This window comes from Rhinichthys klamathensis, unplaced genomic scaffold, assembly GCF_029890125.1.
Source record: "Rhinichthys klamathensis goyatoka isolate OS25496 unplaced genomic scaffold, OSU_Roscu_1.1 h1tg000304l_1, whole genome shotgun sequence".
NCBI lineage: Eukaryota > Metazoa > Chordata > Actinopteri > Cypriniformes > Leuciscidae > Rhinichthys > Rhinichthys klamathensis.
In genome coordinates this window covers 138093-157023 of record NW_026606823.1, presented here as the reverse complement: position 1 = coordinate 157023, position 18931 = coordinate 138093, and the positions used below count along the sequence as shown (strand labels likewise).

At 37.7% G+C, this 18931-nt stretch overlaps 1 protein-coding gene across 3 annotated transcripts in view; it reads left to right on the top strand.

Annotated features, from left to right (window-relative positions):
• dock1 (dedicator of cytokinesis 1) overlaps nt 1-18931 on the top strand; it is a 283215-nt gene that overhangs the window by 133880 nt on the left and 130404 nt on the right. Inside the window, exon 2 of one of the 3 annotated variants that reach the window (XM_056270649.1) lies at nt 1562-1618. In XM_056270649.1, the coding sequence (XP_056126624.1) occupies nt 1576-1618 (43 nt within the window). In that variant the 5' untranslated portion in view covers nt 1562-1575. Of the gene's footprint in view, nt 1-1414; nt 1619-18931 lie in introns of those variants that run through there. The other 2 variants (XM_056270648.1, XM_056270650.1) reach the window with 2 other exon arrangements.

Below are 18931 nucleotides of genomic sequence, written 5' to 3'. Positions count from 1 at the left end.
TATTTTGCTGGAAGTGAATCAATCAAAACTAACTTTAGCTGGAAATAACATTATTCAAAAATCGCTATAAAGCCAAAACAATCTCTGTTACCGTAAATTGTATGTTTATCTTTGTAAAGCTGCTTTGAAACAATCTCCATTATTAAAAGCACTATATAAATGAAGAGGACTTGACTTGACATGGTTTGGGCTGCAGTTTCATGACTACCGAACCGTTCTGGAGGACCATGTGCAACTAATGCTTCAAACATCGTACATGAAGGGGGTGCCGTGTATCAGCATGATAATGCACCAATACACACCGCAAGACTTATGTCAGAATGGTTTGATGAACATGAAAGTGAAGTTGAACATCTCCTATGGCTTGCACAGTCAACAGATCTGAATATGTTTGAGCCAAATTGGGATATTTTAGAGGAGCCAGTCAGAAAACATTTTCCTCCACCAGCATTATATAGTGATCTGGCCGCTGTGCAGGACATGTATCTGTCATTCCCAAGACAAATTGATGCTGTACTGGCTGCAAAAGTAGGCCCTACACCGTACTAATAAATAAAACCATGTGTTTCAGTTTCATTGTCCAACCTGTTTTCATCACAGGAGAAGTCTGTCATTTTCTTTAATGAAAGTCATGAACATTTCCACTACATTTTGTAGTGTAAATAACATTTATGGAATTAAATATCAGATCACTAAAATGAGTGTTCCTCAGCACTGTGCGTATTTTTTGGATGCATTTTATGTATTCAAAATACACAGATAAATTATATATTTTTAAAAACATTTTTGACAATACTAGAGATTGATAAGAAATGATGGACGAAAATATTCCTTTCACAACAAGTCATATTTACCTCGCATTTGATTTCATGTTCGTCACTGACGCTGTTGTCTCCTTGCCACAAAGTTGACTTTTGAAAAAACTTTAATAGCGCTTGAAATTGTTAATCGCGGTGGGAATGACGCCACAACTAGGTTTTGTTTTAGTAAAATTACATAAATTATTATCATACAAAAATATGCTGAAATTATTTATTTTCTTTAACCTTTAATATTTAAAAACCAAACGTATAATAATGACGTATAAAACGTATAATAATAATAATAATTATTATTATAAATGCATTTTAAAAGTAGCAAAAATAAATCATGAATATATTTTAACGTGGCCTTCATAACAAAAATAAAAAAATAGGCTAATAATAATAAATCTGTGCGTTTAAATAAAAGATTTACTCCTGGAATAATAATACATACCCCGTATTTCAAGTCACAAAATTTGTATTATTACTTAGACTTTACTCTGGTATTTTGGCCGAGATTATCGAGACCATGGTAGTTGTTTTGTGAGGGACTGTCCGGTCGTCCGGTGACGCTGGTGTCCCACATGACAGAAAGTTTCTCATATCTCCCCCTCGCGGTTCATGAATTCAGTGATGGTGGAAAATGGCGGCTAGATGAGTCTTTCCACTCCTACAGAGAAAAGAAAAAGTGTGTGGAAAAACTCTGGATATATATATTTGGAATAGCGACAACAACACTCACGGGCGTCTCACAACACCTTCATCAGTGAGGATGTCGCGCTGGGTGCCCACGAAGAAAGAGAAGTACGGAGTAGGTGAGTAAAGAAGGAAACTTGCATGAACTAAACTTCTTTTAGTCCTGTTACAAAAGTTTGGGGACAAATGGTGAGATTCCATATTTCCATGCCAGTTTAGACTATTTGAGGATGTTTTGTGCTGAAGTGATTTTATGATTGTGGGTCAGTGTAATCAATGCGCTATTAATGTTATATATTTGAGATGTGTGTGTGTGTGTGTGTGTGTGAGATTGACACAGACGCGCCTAGTTCCAGTGTTTCCTGCGCGGCGGCCTGAATGGAGCTCATGGATACATTGTTTCTCATTGTTACTCGCTCGCTGATACTTTGTAACAAGTTTTCCCGCTGTTATGTTGTAAGAACATTTCGTGCTAGTTGTATTTTCCCCCGGAAGATTCTTTACACCCGCTGCTGCTTTCATTCGCCCGATTGTTTTGTTTGTATTTCAGGGATCCCACTGTTATTATAACCTGGACATATTAGAATATTTAAAAACCGTGATTTCCAGTCACAGATTTACATACATGACCTGAAATATTTCATTGGATACTCACTGATAGCCTACTGAGTATTTTATCTCTGTTATACTTTTAAATCCATATCCAGAATCATAAATACGGGGAAAGTCCAAAATGCGTGGGAAGCCTGATGTAAACAAACTCATTTTATTGGGTTACTATAAACGTAATACTATTCGGGCTACGTTTATTTGTTCTTATCCTGGTGTTTTAAAGAATGAATGTTGTGAATTCAAATATTGTGTAAAAAAAATTTTAAACAGCAATTTTGTGCAAATATTACATTTAACTACTCTCTAGATACTTCCTTCTTATTGGTCTGCACTGAACATCTTAATTTCATTTATCACAGGCAACAGATTGCCAACATATCTGTGATTTCATTTTTCATCATTCCTGATGAGCTTCCTTATGACTTGCTGTACATTTAAGTCAGGAAAACTACTACTCGCTGGATTGTATGTGTCCAAACATGTTTAGAAGTAGATGTTAACCAAGCACATCCGCAGTAAAGGAAAGTTGAACTATTTTCCAGGCGTTTCTTCCTTCTCGTATATAATGATAGACTGGATTGTTGTCACGCTACGGTATGTTACCTCATTCCTCCAGCTGTGATTGACGGCTCTGAGTTGACATGTCATTATTAGTCGTGACATTTTCCTAACTGAACTGTTTCCTTTAGCAGCCATAATAGTTAGTTTACACAAATAAGTTCACTTAGAAAGTTCTTGAGAAGGAGGTTTTCAGACTTTATAGGGATGTTTTTGAGATATAATAGAATCTTAATCCCATCTCAACTGGAGAAGAACTTTATGGTTTGCATTAAATGTTGGATCAGTAGGATCTTTTATCGGCAGCAAACTCAGTCTAGCCCATAATTCTGGATTTATCTGCTCTCCTTGATGGAGACTCAAAATATCTCCAGCGTTCATGTTAGATAGAAACTTCTGTTCTGCTTGAGTTATTCAGCTCTTTTGAAATATTGTGGTCTTTACCTGTTTGTGTTGCTCAGTGCTTTTATAGCGACTTCCACTCTGAGCGCAAAGGAGCACGAGGCGGTGTGTAGAAATGTCTAGTCTTTGTTGTGTGTGTGTGTGTGTGTGTATTTTTACCCTGAGGGTGGTTGAATTTCACTTTGTTGAGTTTAAATAGTTTTGCCTCTGTATTGGTGTAATTTAAATTCTCAAGTGCACTAGACTGAGGTGAAGCTACGACACTACGACAGGTAAAAGAGCACATTTCTGTGTGCTGCTCTCTTGATAGACTAACTGTTAAAAGTGGCATCGTTTTCTGTCTGCCTCCAGATTATATAGACCTATACACCAATGATTGATTGATTGGATTTATGCATTTATTTACTGACTTAATTATATAGATACTAGTCTTCTTCTTATCCCTTGCATCGTTCCTTGATACACCATGATGTGTTGGTGAAATTTCAGAATGGACAGGTTGTTTTGTGTGTTTTCCCTTTTCTCCCTATATAAACATCCAATTTAGAATTACAAGCATTTTTCAAAACATCTTTTCTGTATATAAATTAATTATTCAGTGATGAACTAATGTAGCGAGTGAGGCATGCAGTCCAAAAAAATCTCTCAAAGTCTGATCAAACAAGTGCTTAGAGGAGACACTTTTGAGATTCATATTAATAACACAATGTGTCGTCTTGACCTGCCACTTGTGACCAGATCGACTGAGACTCATGCATGTTTTGCTACGTTCACGCCATGTCGTAATTAGCGTAATTTTGAGATGATGACGTGATATTTTACTCAGCTGTTCATGTGCTCGGACTGGGAATTATGCGTTTTTATGGCAGCATTATCAATGCTTAAATGAATCTGCATCGGTCAGGTGGTACAAGTAGCCTGGTAATACCAAACTCTGCTACTTCGCTTTGCTTCGTAGACAGAGTCTGGAATGGCATAATGGAAAAGTGTTTATTTTCTCGCGTCGGGGCGCTTCTGAAGTATAAAATCATTGGTTACCTGTAAGCCAATCACAAAACGCAATCACCTCTCTCTCCAACTTAAACATTACCTCCATTCAAAATGTTTAACAAACACTCTTCTTGTTCGGGCTTCAGTTTGCAAATGCCGGGAATATTCTCCACAACAGAGCGAATTGCATCTCGTGTCTCCATATCCGCGGTCGTTTTCGATTTCCCTAACCTACAATACAATCTTAAACTCGATGCTTAGCGTCTACGTCACGGCTCTCAGCCCGCCCTCTGTTCGTTGATTGGCCGGCTGTTTTCAGGCCGGAGGAAAACTGAGAGATGGGTCGCTATCTCAGACTGAGTACAGAAGCGAACTGAAAATGAAATCACATTGTAATTGCGAGCTCTACGAGGACTTCTTGTAATTACAGTAATTATGATATGGAAGCACGTTTAACACCAGGTGTAAACAGGGTCTGAGAGTCGTTTGACTAGGGGGCTTTGGGGGTTTGAGTCATGTGACAAAGGGGTTTGGGTGTGTCTTGATTTAGAAGTCTTCAGCAAAGTTCAAAAACAAAAGCTCATAAAAGTGCATGGTTGTTTATATCTGTCAGTTTATGATTTTGAGTTGTGACCGTAATGGGTTAATTTCACGTCCTCTTTTTTTTTTTGGATTCTCTACACACCTCCGTCTCTCTGCATGAGTAAGTCCTGTGGTATTTGAGGAAGTGTTTTCTGAAAGAGGTGTGCTGCGTACTCGCTGCCGTCCCGTAGGAGTTTCCAAAGCAGTTTAATAGGCTTTGTGTGTGTTAGTTGTTCCATTCATCCAGGCCTTGAGGAGAATAGAAGTGAAGTTTGCTTTGAGGGCTCTGCGGAAAGATGGCTGGCTGAGAGAGATGGAGGCATTGTGTTGATGCATGAACAATAAAACGTGTTGTCTAATTACTCTTTGTGCACAGGCTTACCACATGAAACCTTTCAGATATGTACATGCATATGTCCTTAATGAAGATGGGGGAATATTTATTTTTCAGCTGGTTTTAATGATCTGTTATCTAGGCCTGTAGCGGCGCGTCGATGACGTCGACGCTTCGACGTCAAAAGTTCGTCGACGTCATATTTTTTTGTCGACGCTTCTTTATTTATTTATGTATTTATTTTTTTGCACCGTTCCCGGCGGTACAGCTCGCCACACACACGTGGGAGACCGAAACATTGCAGAATCGAGGACGAAACATCAACCTCTTCACAGAATTCACAACAAAGCCATGCAAAAGTCCCAACAAAAGAAAAAGTCCTAAAAAAACCCAGCTCGCACTAAATCATCGAAGGTATGGGAATACTTCAAATTTAGTACCAAACGTGAAGGTGTCGTTATTTGCGCTCTTTGTCAAATGGAGTTGACATCCCAAGTCTCCCGCATAGTGATAGCGGCTCCCTGATGCCCGCAAGTTAGTTAAAATCTCCCGGAATCTAGAGCTCGCGAGCTCCAAACCGTGTAGCGCGCGCAGCGAGGGAGAGAGCGAGAGACCTTGCGCGTGTGTGTGCAAATGTGCGTGTGTGCCTTATGAAGCGCATGTAAACCCCACCCCCGTCAACAAAACCGAAAAATCAGTCCGGATGTTTTTTATGAGCACTGAAAACATTAAAATGAGCACCACATCCAAGTGTGATAGGGCTCATTTGAGTAGCCTACCAAACATTTTACAGTGTAGATACTCTGTAAGAACCAGATCAAAATTGTTGTGCATTGAATGTGCACTCCTGCAATTTCCATGTTACAAAAAAGAATCGTTCAATTAGTCGTTAGATTAGTCGACTAATCGATAAAATAATCGACAGACTAATCGTTTAATTAATAATCGTTTACCCCAGCCCTACTGTTATCTGCGTTTAGTCATTATGTATTTGTTCTAAGCTGTTTTTTTTTTTCTAATCAGAGGAAATATTGTTTCAGCCGAACAGCCATTGTAGCCACATAGATTCAAAATGTTTTTTGTTTTAAATTATAAAATAGTAAAAGTTGCAAATAATCAAGGTGTTTTTCGCACAGTGAGATTTTTTTTTTTCATCAGTATAGCAGTACATGCGTTTCTACAGCTACATATATATATTTTTTTCTTAATATTGCTTTTTAAAATATGAGAAATTTAGAATATGAGAAATCACATTAATCATTGTGATGATCATAATTAAGTTAATCTAATTTATCAGAATTGATATGTAAACTCATTGTGAATCCATCAATTAATATTAAGTATTTTGCCCAGAAAGATTAATGTCCATGTGCCTGATATTCCACATTTTCATAATTTTAGTGTTTGAATCATTTCTGAGGTCCTGTTTCCTTGTCTTGCTTTGGTTAGTCGTTTCATTAACCTGATGCATGTGATGTGACTTTCATTGTAGTTTGTTTCCTCAGGTTTGACTTGTGTCTGTCTGGCATATTTTGTTGCATATCTAAAGCACTTTACAATATGCTTGCCAATGAATTAATACTTGCACTATTTTGGATGATTACATACCTTTCTGATTTAAGGCGTGGAAGTAAACATCGGTTGAGAGATTTTACGAGAACCAGCCATTTGGAATCGCATCCAGTTCCGGAGGGCATCTCGGTAAAGGTGCCAGCTCTGCACTTCCAGAAGAAGTCTGGCAAATGCTGAAAATCAGGTTTTCAGTGTTTTTGTGTTTGTGATTTGACTTTTGAAAGGTCGTCTCTTAACTTGAACTTCCTGCATCCTGTAAATATTCTGGCATTCCACAGACATGCTTGGAATATTTGCACGGCACACCAAAAAACCCCGTCTCAGTCACCCACTCAACAGCGACAGTTACTCAATGGAATGGATTTTTTTGTTAAACAACTGGATGTTACATGCTATGTTTGTTGCATAAATTTTTTATATAGTTACTTATTTTTCTTTTAAAATATTCTTAATAATAATAGTTTCATGTGATTAACTCATTAAAAGAGACCAAAACATCAGATACTTGGACTAGTAAACAAGCAGCCAGAACACCCTAGCAACCACATATCAACATGCTAATGCATTTAGAACTCCTTAGCAACTGCATAAGAGCTGCACGATTCTGGATAAACTGAGAATCACAGGTTTTTTGTTTAAAATAGAGATGATTCTCCCACAATTCTGATTCGACAACTAAACAAAACATGTTATTTGCTAGAGTTTCTGACAAAATGTTAATTGCTGCATGTGGTCTATTTAATAAAAAAAAAAAATGAATTCATTTTTTAAAAATCTGTTTGAATGAATGATTCAATGACTCACTCATAAATTCTTCACTTGATTCATTACTGAATGAATCCACGTTGTTGAAAGAATCTCTTGAATGAATGATTCAGTGAGAAATACATTCTTTTTAACACACGTATCGCCACCTACTGTACTGGTGTTACGATGTAATTTATACAATCTTTATTTGAAGCATCAAGTTACTTTCAAAAGGTAATTTTTTTTCTATTTTGATTGCTACCGTAGATTTTACCATAGATGTCAGTGTATATATTCGAACTATATACTTTTATCCCAGTATGTCAGTGGTACTTTAAATGATTGTAAGACAGAAATAATGATACTGTGTGGTTGAAATGTTCATTTCATACCTATACATGACAACTGCTCTCTCTGGATCAGCGACAGCGCCGACAGATTTAAATGTTCGCTGTGATCTTACTTGTCAAAGGTTTAATAGACATAGCTGAATCATTGTCATTTAGGAAATAGAAATGGCATGTTTTTTTTTTTTTATTGAGATTGGAAAAGATTAATTAAAGGGGGGGGGGGGGGGGGTGAAATGCTATTTCATGCATAGTGAGTTTTTTACACTGTTAAAGAGTTGGATTCCCATGCTAAACATGGACAAAGTTTCAAAAATTAAGTTGTACGTTTGATTGAGTATTTCTGTTCTCAAAATACTCCTTCCTGGTTGTCACAAGTTTCGGAAAGTTTTTTTCGAGTATGGGCGCGTATGACGTCAGATGCGCCGGAATTTCCTTATACGGTCCTAAGGGCACTTTTCTGTAGAGCGATAGCCGTAACCTATGCCCATCAAAGCGCTGTGCATCGGCTGCGCTCGAATATGTCACCAAAGAAGTGTGTTTTTGGTTGCCAAGGCAAGACAACACTGCACAGATTCCCAAAGAATCAAGCATTAAGGGACCAGTGGATGGAGTTTGCTTTTCCAGAACATCAACACAGTTGTGCAAGTGTTCTTGTTTGTTCCATGCATTTCGAGGATGATTTTTTTATAAACAAGGCCCAGTTCGAAGCCGGATTTGCTAATCGTTTAGTTCTCAAGGATGGAGCAGTCCCAACACTAAAGGTTAACGGTCTTGCGTTGGAACCGCAGGCGGTGAGTAGAACTGCTTCAAATATCTGTGTGTGTCTATCGGCGTGTAACTTAAGCACAGCAAGTAGGCTAAACAACATGATCATGTATAGTTAATGTATCTATGGAGCATGCGATGTATGGTGTGTGTTTGTTTAAATACATTTGTTTAGGTGGCTACTGTAGGTGTCTGTTTGTTTATTGTAAAACCAAATCATGTCTTCATGAACCACGAGTAGACACACACAAATGTTCTAAAACTTTGCGGGCTCGTGATTATTTAGCTCCGCCCACACGGCACGCCTCCACCCGCTCGGCTTTTTCCGGAAAGACTCGGTACAGCCTATCTTTCTTTTATAAATATAATAAAACTAAAGACTTTTTGGAGATATGATGGATGCAATATTACTCTATAGGTACTCAAGATTAACATGAGATTGACTGCAATTGAGTGTTTCACCCCCCCTTTAAACGATTAATCAAGCAGCTCTAGCATCGTGTCTTTTCCAAAGTGTAAAAAATAAATGGAATTATTTTTGTTCATTTCACCCTTCAGCTTTTCTTACTTTGTTCTTTGTTCATTTTTTTTCTTTTTTTTTTCTTTCTTTCTTTCCGTCATAACTTCAGATCTGTCATCCAGCACAATAACGTATTGTTTGATGGGTGACATTCTCATATTTGTAGATTTGTGCTTTATGCCACTCATCTTCACATAACAATCTTGAAGACAGAAGCATGCAAATGTCATATCGGTTACGCCATATTTGCAGTCATGATCTAAGGAGTGTTTGGAGTTTGACTGCTCATTGTGTGCATGTGAAATGAGACGCCGCTGTTCTCCTGTCCTTCACTTCTGTCACGTTACCGTCATTCTTACCCCTTTTGAATAAAGTTGAAGTGCTGTAAACACGGCACCATTAATGTGCCAGAACACGTGGATGAGAGCAAAGTTTGGAGAGGAGGTTGAAAGACTTCTTTTCCCTTTTCTTACGGTTGTTGATCCTTTGAGACTTTAGCTAAATAACAGCTGAAAGATTTTTCTTGCTGTATGAATGATTTATATTAGTGTGGCACTGTAGAGCCAGCATGTGCTTTTTCATATTGACAAGGCTAAATCAATCCAGCTCAGAGAAACAAGAGATTAGCCAAAGATTTTCTGAATGTGCAAAACTTTACTGAGTGGTTACTATGCAGTTATTAAAGATGTTACGAGGTTTTCTTTTGCATGTTTTGTTGAAACTTTATTTTACCAGGATAGTTTGGCAGCATTTACTGTGAATCAAGGTGCTCCGATACACTAAGGCCCCATCCACACTACTGCGTTTTAGTTTAGAAACGGATAATTAAAACGAATACGATCTCCGTCCACACCAGCGTTTTAGCTGCGTATTAGAATTGATCTCCGTCCACATTAAAACGACTGAAAACGCGTATCACGTGACCATTCACTAACACTGGGCATGCGCGTGCCGGTGTAAACACAACTTCATTGATAAAATGATCCCACCATGCTCTGGGTTAACCCCAAACCGACACTCCATGTACGGTCAACGCCGCCGCTGCACACGGGAATTGTCACAGATCGCTGGAATAATAGCTTGACTCCGGCGCATTTAGGCAGTTATAGCGTTGTAAAATGCAGAATTTACTTGTACAACAGCTGCTAGCAAAGATATACGCCATGACTGATGACACCCAATCATAGAGCCGAGCGTGAGCCTCTACTACGTCATCGTTTCTTAAGTCCTCCGTCTTGACCCGTCTACACTAAAACGCCCTCCGGAGTTTCAAAACGAAAAACGGGTCGGCAGCGTTTCTAAACTTCTCCGTTTTAGTGTGGACAGGAGGTGCAAACGTAGCAAAAGGTCTCCGTTTTTAAACGAAAACGCAGTAGTGTGGACGGGGCCATAGAACCGCACTACACTTCACTTTGAAACACACACTCAGCTGTTCCAGAAGAAAGATGACCAATCGGGGCGATTTTCTGGGGTTCTACGTCATACAGTGAGAGGGGTTCAAAGACGGTCGCTGTCACGGTCCTGTGACCAATGATAGCCTGCGATAATGGTTTAACGGTATCAGAAATTTAGCATGATCATCTCAGTGTGTTTGCTGCTACGAACTGTCTACTGACTTAACAACATGAAATGGTGTATTGATCAATGCGACATGGTGCTAAAACTTAAAACTACTAAGCTCAATCTCCATTTGCAAAATTGGCATGCCAAGCTGGCCTCTTTTCCCTAGCCATGACCACATCCGTCCATATTTTCCGCTTTTGCTTCCTATTTGTATTTTTTTTCTCAGAGCACATAAAATTTCCAATTGCGATTCATCTTGCTCAAATAGAGCAGATATAGAGTTTACCACTAGTGCATGCTGCTGATGAGTTTTTATTCTTCTATACTAACTTGCATCGTACCCTTGGATTCAATAGGTGTCATCATCGTAGAGTCTACATGCATGTCGTACCCAAGTGTATTAGATTTATGTCGTACAGTGTGATTTTGAAATTATAGGGTTGTCGAAATCGCACAGTCTATAGCGGGCAAAAGATGTTAAGATAAATTTGTCACAATGGTTTGGGTAGTTGCTAGGTTTTTAACCACGTTTGAAGTCCCCATGAAATCAAAATTCTTCTTTTTGTTTTATGGAATCTTACAATGTTTATTATAAATGAATTATCCATGCACAGGATGATTTTTTATTTTTTTTACTCATGTACCCTCGTAATCTTTAATCAAAATAACTTCCCCCTCCCTCTTGTCGTGACATCTCGTCTGTTCTCTGATGACATGTGTACTGGCTTGGGGGCGGGACAACCTGTCACTCACATGAGATCCACCAATAGCAAACCACAACCATCTAATCAATTCCTCCTGGACAAAATCAAGTCCCGTCCTACTTTTATTTTTCTAGTTCGAGAAGCCGTTTCACTCAGATCTACGTCACAGAGAAGAAAAGAATATAGCAACTTCCAGCTAAAGCTGACTTTAAGTATGAGCAATTGTAATCGTGATACTTGCCTTTGCAAACATCCTTGAATGTAAGTCGTACTGTACTGAAGAGCATGCAAGCTAAAATGACTGGTTGCGTTCAGTCCTTACAAACTGCCACTTATCTCTCTGCTGTTATCACTCTCTTTCTGACTGTAGACAGTGTTGTTTACTTCGGTATTCTGGCGGTTTCTGCAGTGGTGGACAGGATTGCTCTACCCAACACTTTGGCTCCCCAGATAAGGAAATGCCACTTCCTTTGGCTTCAGTAAAGCCGCCAGTGAGAACTGCAGCTTGACTGAAGACAATAGTTCTGTTTGTACTCACACACACAAGCGTATAATCTCTCATTATCTCCAGTGTGCTCCTGATTAACCTCAACCACAGTCTGGTCTGTGTTTGGACCCTGTCAGATGAGAAGTGTCAGAAAGACTCGGGCTGGTGAGGGCGAGAGACCAGCGCGAGTACTCATGGACGGTGACGGCACTGATCAATCATCATAACACGGTTGCGTGACGTGACTGCTTTTTTAACTTTGACAAATTTCACACCAATCAGAGTTTGCAAGACTTGCCAACCAGTGCAACCAGATATACAGTGCAATTTTTGCCACTACACTTTGCTCCGTATTCTGATGTGTACAGCATCGTGCTGTGACATTGTACATGCAATGCATTGAAAAATTAACTGTTTTTAACACTGATTTTGGCTTTTTTTCCCCTTTTTTTTCCATTTATCTATTAATCAAATCATGATGGGATGTTTACCAAAAGTCATTTGCACTGTTCATATGGTAGTATTTAATTTTCAATTTCATATCAACACAAACTCTGTTACAAATTAAAGTAAAGTGTGCTGAAAATGTCATTGCATTGGAGAACTCCTGGCATCCACACAGTAATTAAAGGCTCATCTCCTGTTCAACGTGTTGCTCTTATGAATCTGCCTCTCTCTTTACAGCCTCTTTAGTTCATCTCTTTGTCCTTTTGTCTTTTGTTGTGAAGTAAGTAACTAAAAGTAGTGATTCTGCTAACTTATCAATGTTTTTATCATGTTTTGTGCACAACCAGTAAATGCAGCATTAGTCAGATTCTGTGCAGGATTCATTTCAGTGAATCAGTTTATTTTAAAGAACCGATGAAAATAATAACAGATTAACTGATTCATTTACTCAGTTTTTTTCCAAGACATTCCCCAGTCTTAATGAAAAATGGCTGTTTATCGGTACATTATCAGCTTATTTATATTAACTAGGTGTTTTATAATGTAAATTAAGTTATTGTTTGGTGTTGCTGTACAAATTGGGTTTTTGTTTTTGTGCAAAATAAAAACTAATCTGATTTAATTATATTATTCATATGCTTTTGTGAATGAAAAAGGTGCCGCCTCCTCATAATAACTTGTCGATAACAGTTTTTTTGTTAGTAACTTGTAGTTTAGCTGGCTATGGTTTCCAGTTGTTTCGTTTAACTGTAGTATGCTACATTTTGAAGGCTTCCTCAACATTTGTGTTAGTATTGTTTTGGGCAGAAAATATCATGTGGTGTCATTCGTCCTTGAAGAAAATTTCCAGAGAAAAATGCGTACACTCACTCCTACAGAGACAAACTCTGATTTTTTTTTTTTTTTTTTAAGCACTACTGAAATGCTCACCCCAACCTTTTTCATGTTTTGTAATTTGTTGATATTTTATATTGATGGTTATCTTGTAGTTTATATGTTTTATAAGACGCTGCACCAAGTGAAAAGTGTTTGGTTTAATAAATTCAACTCCATTTATTTTTTATTTGTGGATAAGCGCAGTAAAATATTGAATGAAACACTTTATATCAGTATTAGTTCTGTTGTGCATCTTGCAAGTCAGAAGTCACCAAGTATACCTGCCAACCTCTTGCAGATTTCAAGCCAAACCTGTGTGAATGTCCTCAATCCAGGTCTTAGTTATATTGAGGATGTGTGTTATCATATAAAAACATGCGTTTCTGGACAGTGTTTGTAATGTAATCCCTCTTTAGAGTTGTATTTCTCAGTTTGCAGTAAGGCAGCATGATGCCCGTCTGTAGATTAGTCTTCCTTAGAGACATTTGAGTACCGTAATTCTTAATAGATTTTCAACATGAATTTTGAATAATCTGGGGATTAGGGATTCGAGTTATGAGATATTATGAGCTTTGGTCTGAGAAGATGTGATAACTGGATTTCTCAGAGGGAAACGCTCAGGGTTTAGGGTGAAGGAATATTACACTAATATAAAACCTTCCCATTAAAAGCCTTTTAATACATTTGTGGTGATTTAATAAAATGTGTAATGCAACCCTATTCTTTAAGTTTCTCAGTCACATGGGAGCAAATTACAGTGTCCTCGGGCGACATGAGCACAAAAGTAACAAACAAAAACATCAAAACATAATGAAAATTCTGCTGTTTCGTGGGAGGTTAGTTTACCCAAAAATGAAAATTAACCCATAATTTACTCACCCTCAAGCCATAGGTGTATATGACTTTCTTCTTTCAGCCAAACACAGTGTTATATTAAAACACATCCTGGCTCTTCCCAGCTTTATAATGGGAGTGAATAGTAACTGAGATTTTGAAGCCCACAAAAGCACATCCATCCATCATAAAGTAACCCTTATGGCTCCAGGGGGTTAATAAAGGCCTTCTGAAGCGAAGCAATGTGTTTTTGTAAGAAAAATATCCAAAATAATAACTTTATAAACTGTAATTACTAGCTTTTGGAATAAGTAATTCCAAAAATGATGGCAACGGATGTTGGTAGGTTTATGTATATGTGCAGCCACCGCACTAGCCTTTATTTTTAATCGAAGGAGACGTAGGCATGTTTTCCAAGCATTAAGGGCAAGGAAAGCCACTTTTACTTGGGAGCGCCACTTATGAGGTGTTTCAAAGTGTTTCTCCCTCCTATCTGCTTCAAGTTCTTGATAAATTGTGGCTTTTCTTTGTTGTTTAGAATCCAGTTTTCTCATAATTCTTGTCTTTTACGAGTTTAATAAAGAACTCTCCTGTCTTCTGTCCAAACATGGCACTCGATCTTTAAAGAATGATCATGTGACTTTTACGTACATTTCTATTGCAGTTTTGCGAAATATTCCTTTTTCGAATTGTCTGAAAAACCATCTCATGCAAGTGTAAACTTTTTAGATATGTAGGAGTTTTGTGAAATTGACTTGTTTCCATTGGGCGTATTTTCAATTCGCAATTTCAATTTGCGATATTTATAAGGTAATGGAAACGCAGCTATTGTTATCAACGTAAATTTGATCACAATCTCAATTATATCTATGGCCCAGCCCTATCTGAAAGTTACACAGCTATAATATAGCTCCATGTTCATAAACACCCATTAACCTGTGGCATTAGTGTGACAATGTCTGTTTGTCACGCTCTGCATTTTGTGTGTGTGTATTGATTGTGTTTTTGAAGGCCTCAGTTGTCCTGCTGGTGTCTGATCTAAGTCTCTCCTCCGGCCAGATGGTTGATGCTGTGCTATTGACTGTGAATAAAGGGTCAAGACACTCACACACACACACACACACACACACACACACACACACACACACACACTGGTTCGGTTAAGAAGGCCGGCCTTACCCCATTCATACAGCCCAGCATTTTGACAGATGGGCAGATATGAACATCATCTCTTTGGCATGTTTACCATACACTATAATCCAGCCACTTTGGGACCAGAATGGGCAGAATTAAAGAGAAAACCATATCAGACCATTAGGTCAAACACAAAAGTGCAAATGTCCTGGAGACTTTCAGTGAGTCTGAGTTTGGTTCTTATACTCTGAATCTGTAAATCGGCACATTAGCAGTCGAGAACAGATGTTTTTGTGTTGAACAGATTTGCTTTGTGCTGTTGAATTGAACATTGAATGTTTTTAAAATCATTTCAAAGAAAATGTTTTTTACATTTTACACAGACAGTTTATGGGCAAGTTTCTGCTCACCAATGCTGCATTAATTTGATAAAAAATACAGTAAAAACACTTATTGTGAAATATTATTACAATTTAAAATACCTTATTTTTATTTGAATATATATGATAAACTCTAATTTATTCCTGTGATCAAAGCTGAGTTTTCAGCATCATTACTCCAGTCTTCAGAGTCACATGATCCTTCATAAATCATTCTAATATGCTGACTTGCCACTAGAGAAACATTTATGATTATCAATGTTGAAAACAGTTGTGCCAGCTTCGTATATTTGTGGAAACCATGATGCAGTGTGTTTCAGGATTATTTAAATATAAAGTTAAAAAAACAGCATTTATTTGAAACACTTTAAAAATTTATAGTATCCTGGCTTTTTATTCCTTTTATTTTCTGTAATGAGCTAAATGTTTAAGTCGATGGAAAAACAGTCATGAGACGTGCAGGAACCAATGTTTGTCATTTAGCCTGGCAGGACACGTCTTGACATGCCATATTGAAATGTTCATGAGGATGATTGAATTCGAGAGCTTTCAGTGAATAGCATCTTGTCCCTCACACAAATCAATCATATGACTCAGAAGACTTGGATTATACAGCATACAAGTTATATGGATTTTGTGGTGCTTTTTTTTGGTAATTTTTGATTGTGATTATACAGCATAGTATATCATAGCAAACTGAGAAGTTCACAGTTTCAGTACGTTCAATCCACTTAAATTTTTTTCATGGAAGTTAACTTAATCATTCAAAACATTCAAAACAGCTTGAATGTGACTCTACACTCTTGCCTCATTTAGTTTATGCCGTTCTATGAATATGCAAATGAGCCCCGCCTCCACTCACTCACAGCAGCTCAGAGATCCACTCGTTGGCGATCACACGTTGATCTGATTGGTTCCAAGGTAGTTTATGTTACAACTATCTTTGGTTCACTGCAGTTTTAAGGAGAAAATCCTCAGCAATGGTGTTAACTTATGAATTTACACATGGTTTGACTTAAAGCATATTAAAAACACCACATAGACATATAAACAACATTTAAAAACTTGATTTTCACCACAGGGAAACTTTAACATGTCTCTTGAGTAAAATAAGTGAACGACATGAGGGGTAAATGATGAGTGATACACTAAGGACTCGGTCGGCCATTTTGAATAAATAATCTTTTTTTTTTGTTATTTTGATGTTGCAACTGTAAAACATTGAGGCTGCTTCTGGGACCCTGGATAGCGTCCTCTATCCAACACCCTCCAGCTTTGGGCCTGTCAGAGAGCGACATGCTAGTAAATGTCAATGATGACATGGCTTTAACATCCAGTGTGCTCGCGTCTTCATGACTGACAGAGATTAATGACTCTTCTGTCAGCTTCAGATTCGTCCCGTTCTCCTGCTTATGGCACAGCTGTACCTGTGAGAGACGGAGCAAACAGGGATGTGCTATTTGATTGAGATTTGTTGAGAGAATGTGTGTTTTGTGTGGTGTGTTTAAGACTCGTCCTGTCAGTGGTGTTGCATGAATCGGTCTATTGTGGTGTAGATGCAGCAGACATATGTGACGTCTCTTACTAGCTGGCTAACACAACTATTGTTCTCACCTAAACGTCATCCTGATTAACATACGATACATTGTCACACTCGTTTTATTTTGAGAAGATCTTTTCTTGATAAAATATTACAATTAAATCCATTTATTAATTCATTTACATAGTATTTTATATTAATTAGTTTTTATTTACTTAATAACTTATATTTATATAAGATTTAATAAATATTAGATCTTGAATAAAGACAGATGCTGTCAAGCTCCAAAAATGACAGAATGCCACTTTATACCTACAAGTGATCTGAAATCATATAATAGTCAAACATATACTGACATTTTAGTTGTTAAATTGTGATCTCTTTCAGTGAATAACAACTTAAATTTGTTTTGTGCACTATATTGGGTTTTCTGAAGTCTTATGAACAACTTTTTGCCAATGGTGGTTAATAATTGTGGTCAAATGTTGGTAAATTACGGGCTTGTCATTTTTGGGTGACTAATATACTTAAAATAACTAAATGGATCTATTCTGGGATAGATTTCTGTTATTGTTTTATTGTATGCTGGCCTGGACTGTTCCAACTTTGAATAAACTCATTGTTGAGCTGATGACAACAATGAACAACAATAGCTGATGACTCAGGGCTTTGAGCGCATCATCAAAAAGTGTTTTACCTCGCCGTGTGCACAATCGAGCGGCTGAACCGAGCTGCAGCTGCGAGAAATGAGCTGTTTGTGAAACTGCCGTTTATACCAGCTTTCATTACTGAGGTTCAGAAAGTTTTAAAAGAGAAGGAATGCTCTGCTAAATTATTATTTTCAGGGTGAACCAGCTCATTTTATGTAGAGATGCACCGATATGAAAAGTTTGCCCAATACCGATAACTATTTATATTTGAAAGGCAATAACTAATATATTGGCTGATAAATCTAAATCCAAATTTGCATATAATTTTTTGAGAACCTGATTACAATTTTATGCAGCCTATATGACAGATATAGAGTACTGATATTCTTCAGTAGAGTACATTTTAAAATGTTATTTTTAGAGTTACACGATATATCAGCCACCATATCAGTATCGGCCGATATACATTAATTTTTAATGTTGTCTTTATCGGCCTGATAAGAATATTTGGCCGATATATTAGTTATATTTCCTTCAGCTGAGACACTTCAGATGCACACTCTTTGCCTTGATGGTTTTGAATGGCTTGAAATATTATTGGACTCACTCCAAAAAAGAAAAATACACTTACTGTAAGTGCAACATGTGCAGTGCAAGTCTGACATACAGGCTACATACAATAATAACGAGAGCATTATAAGTGTGTGCTTGGGACATGGCTTTTAATGGTGAGACTTTTGTTTTTGCTCTCAAAAATTAGTTTAGATTTACCATACAATATATTGGTTATCAAATATAACGAATTATCGGTTATCGGTATCGACAAAAATATTCATATCGGTGCATCCCTAGATATTTTATATTGTGTGTTCCGTGCACCATTAGATGCAAACTAACTTTAACTTGCTCAGAAAAGTTCTCTTTAAACTATTGCATGACCGTCGTTGACCTGAAAGTGCAAACTGATTGTATAAGAATGGTTATGCTGACGTCCACTACAGCGCTCGCTGAAAATGCACTGCACACTTCCCTTGCGTTGCATGTTTCATAAAGCAACGATGCATAAAACACCAGACCTCTATTTGCGGAGTGACAGTGACACTCATTATCTCCCATAGTTCCCTGAGCTCATTAAAAATGTGCATTTGATTGGCTGTGCTGACATAATGATAAATGTTGAATATTAACCCTTAAGTTCTTCCATTCTGTTTTATTTGTTTAACTGGGATCCAGGGGCCATGATCCCATTGGTCCATTAGGAGAGTTTAAGAGCGAAAGGGAAGTTCGGTGAGATGATGCTGGGAGGACGATGATCTGGTCATGATGGTCATTTGCTCTCCACCAGGGGTTGTTCTTATGTGGCATTTAGGAGAAGACCGTATTAA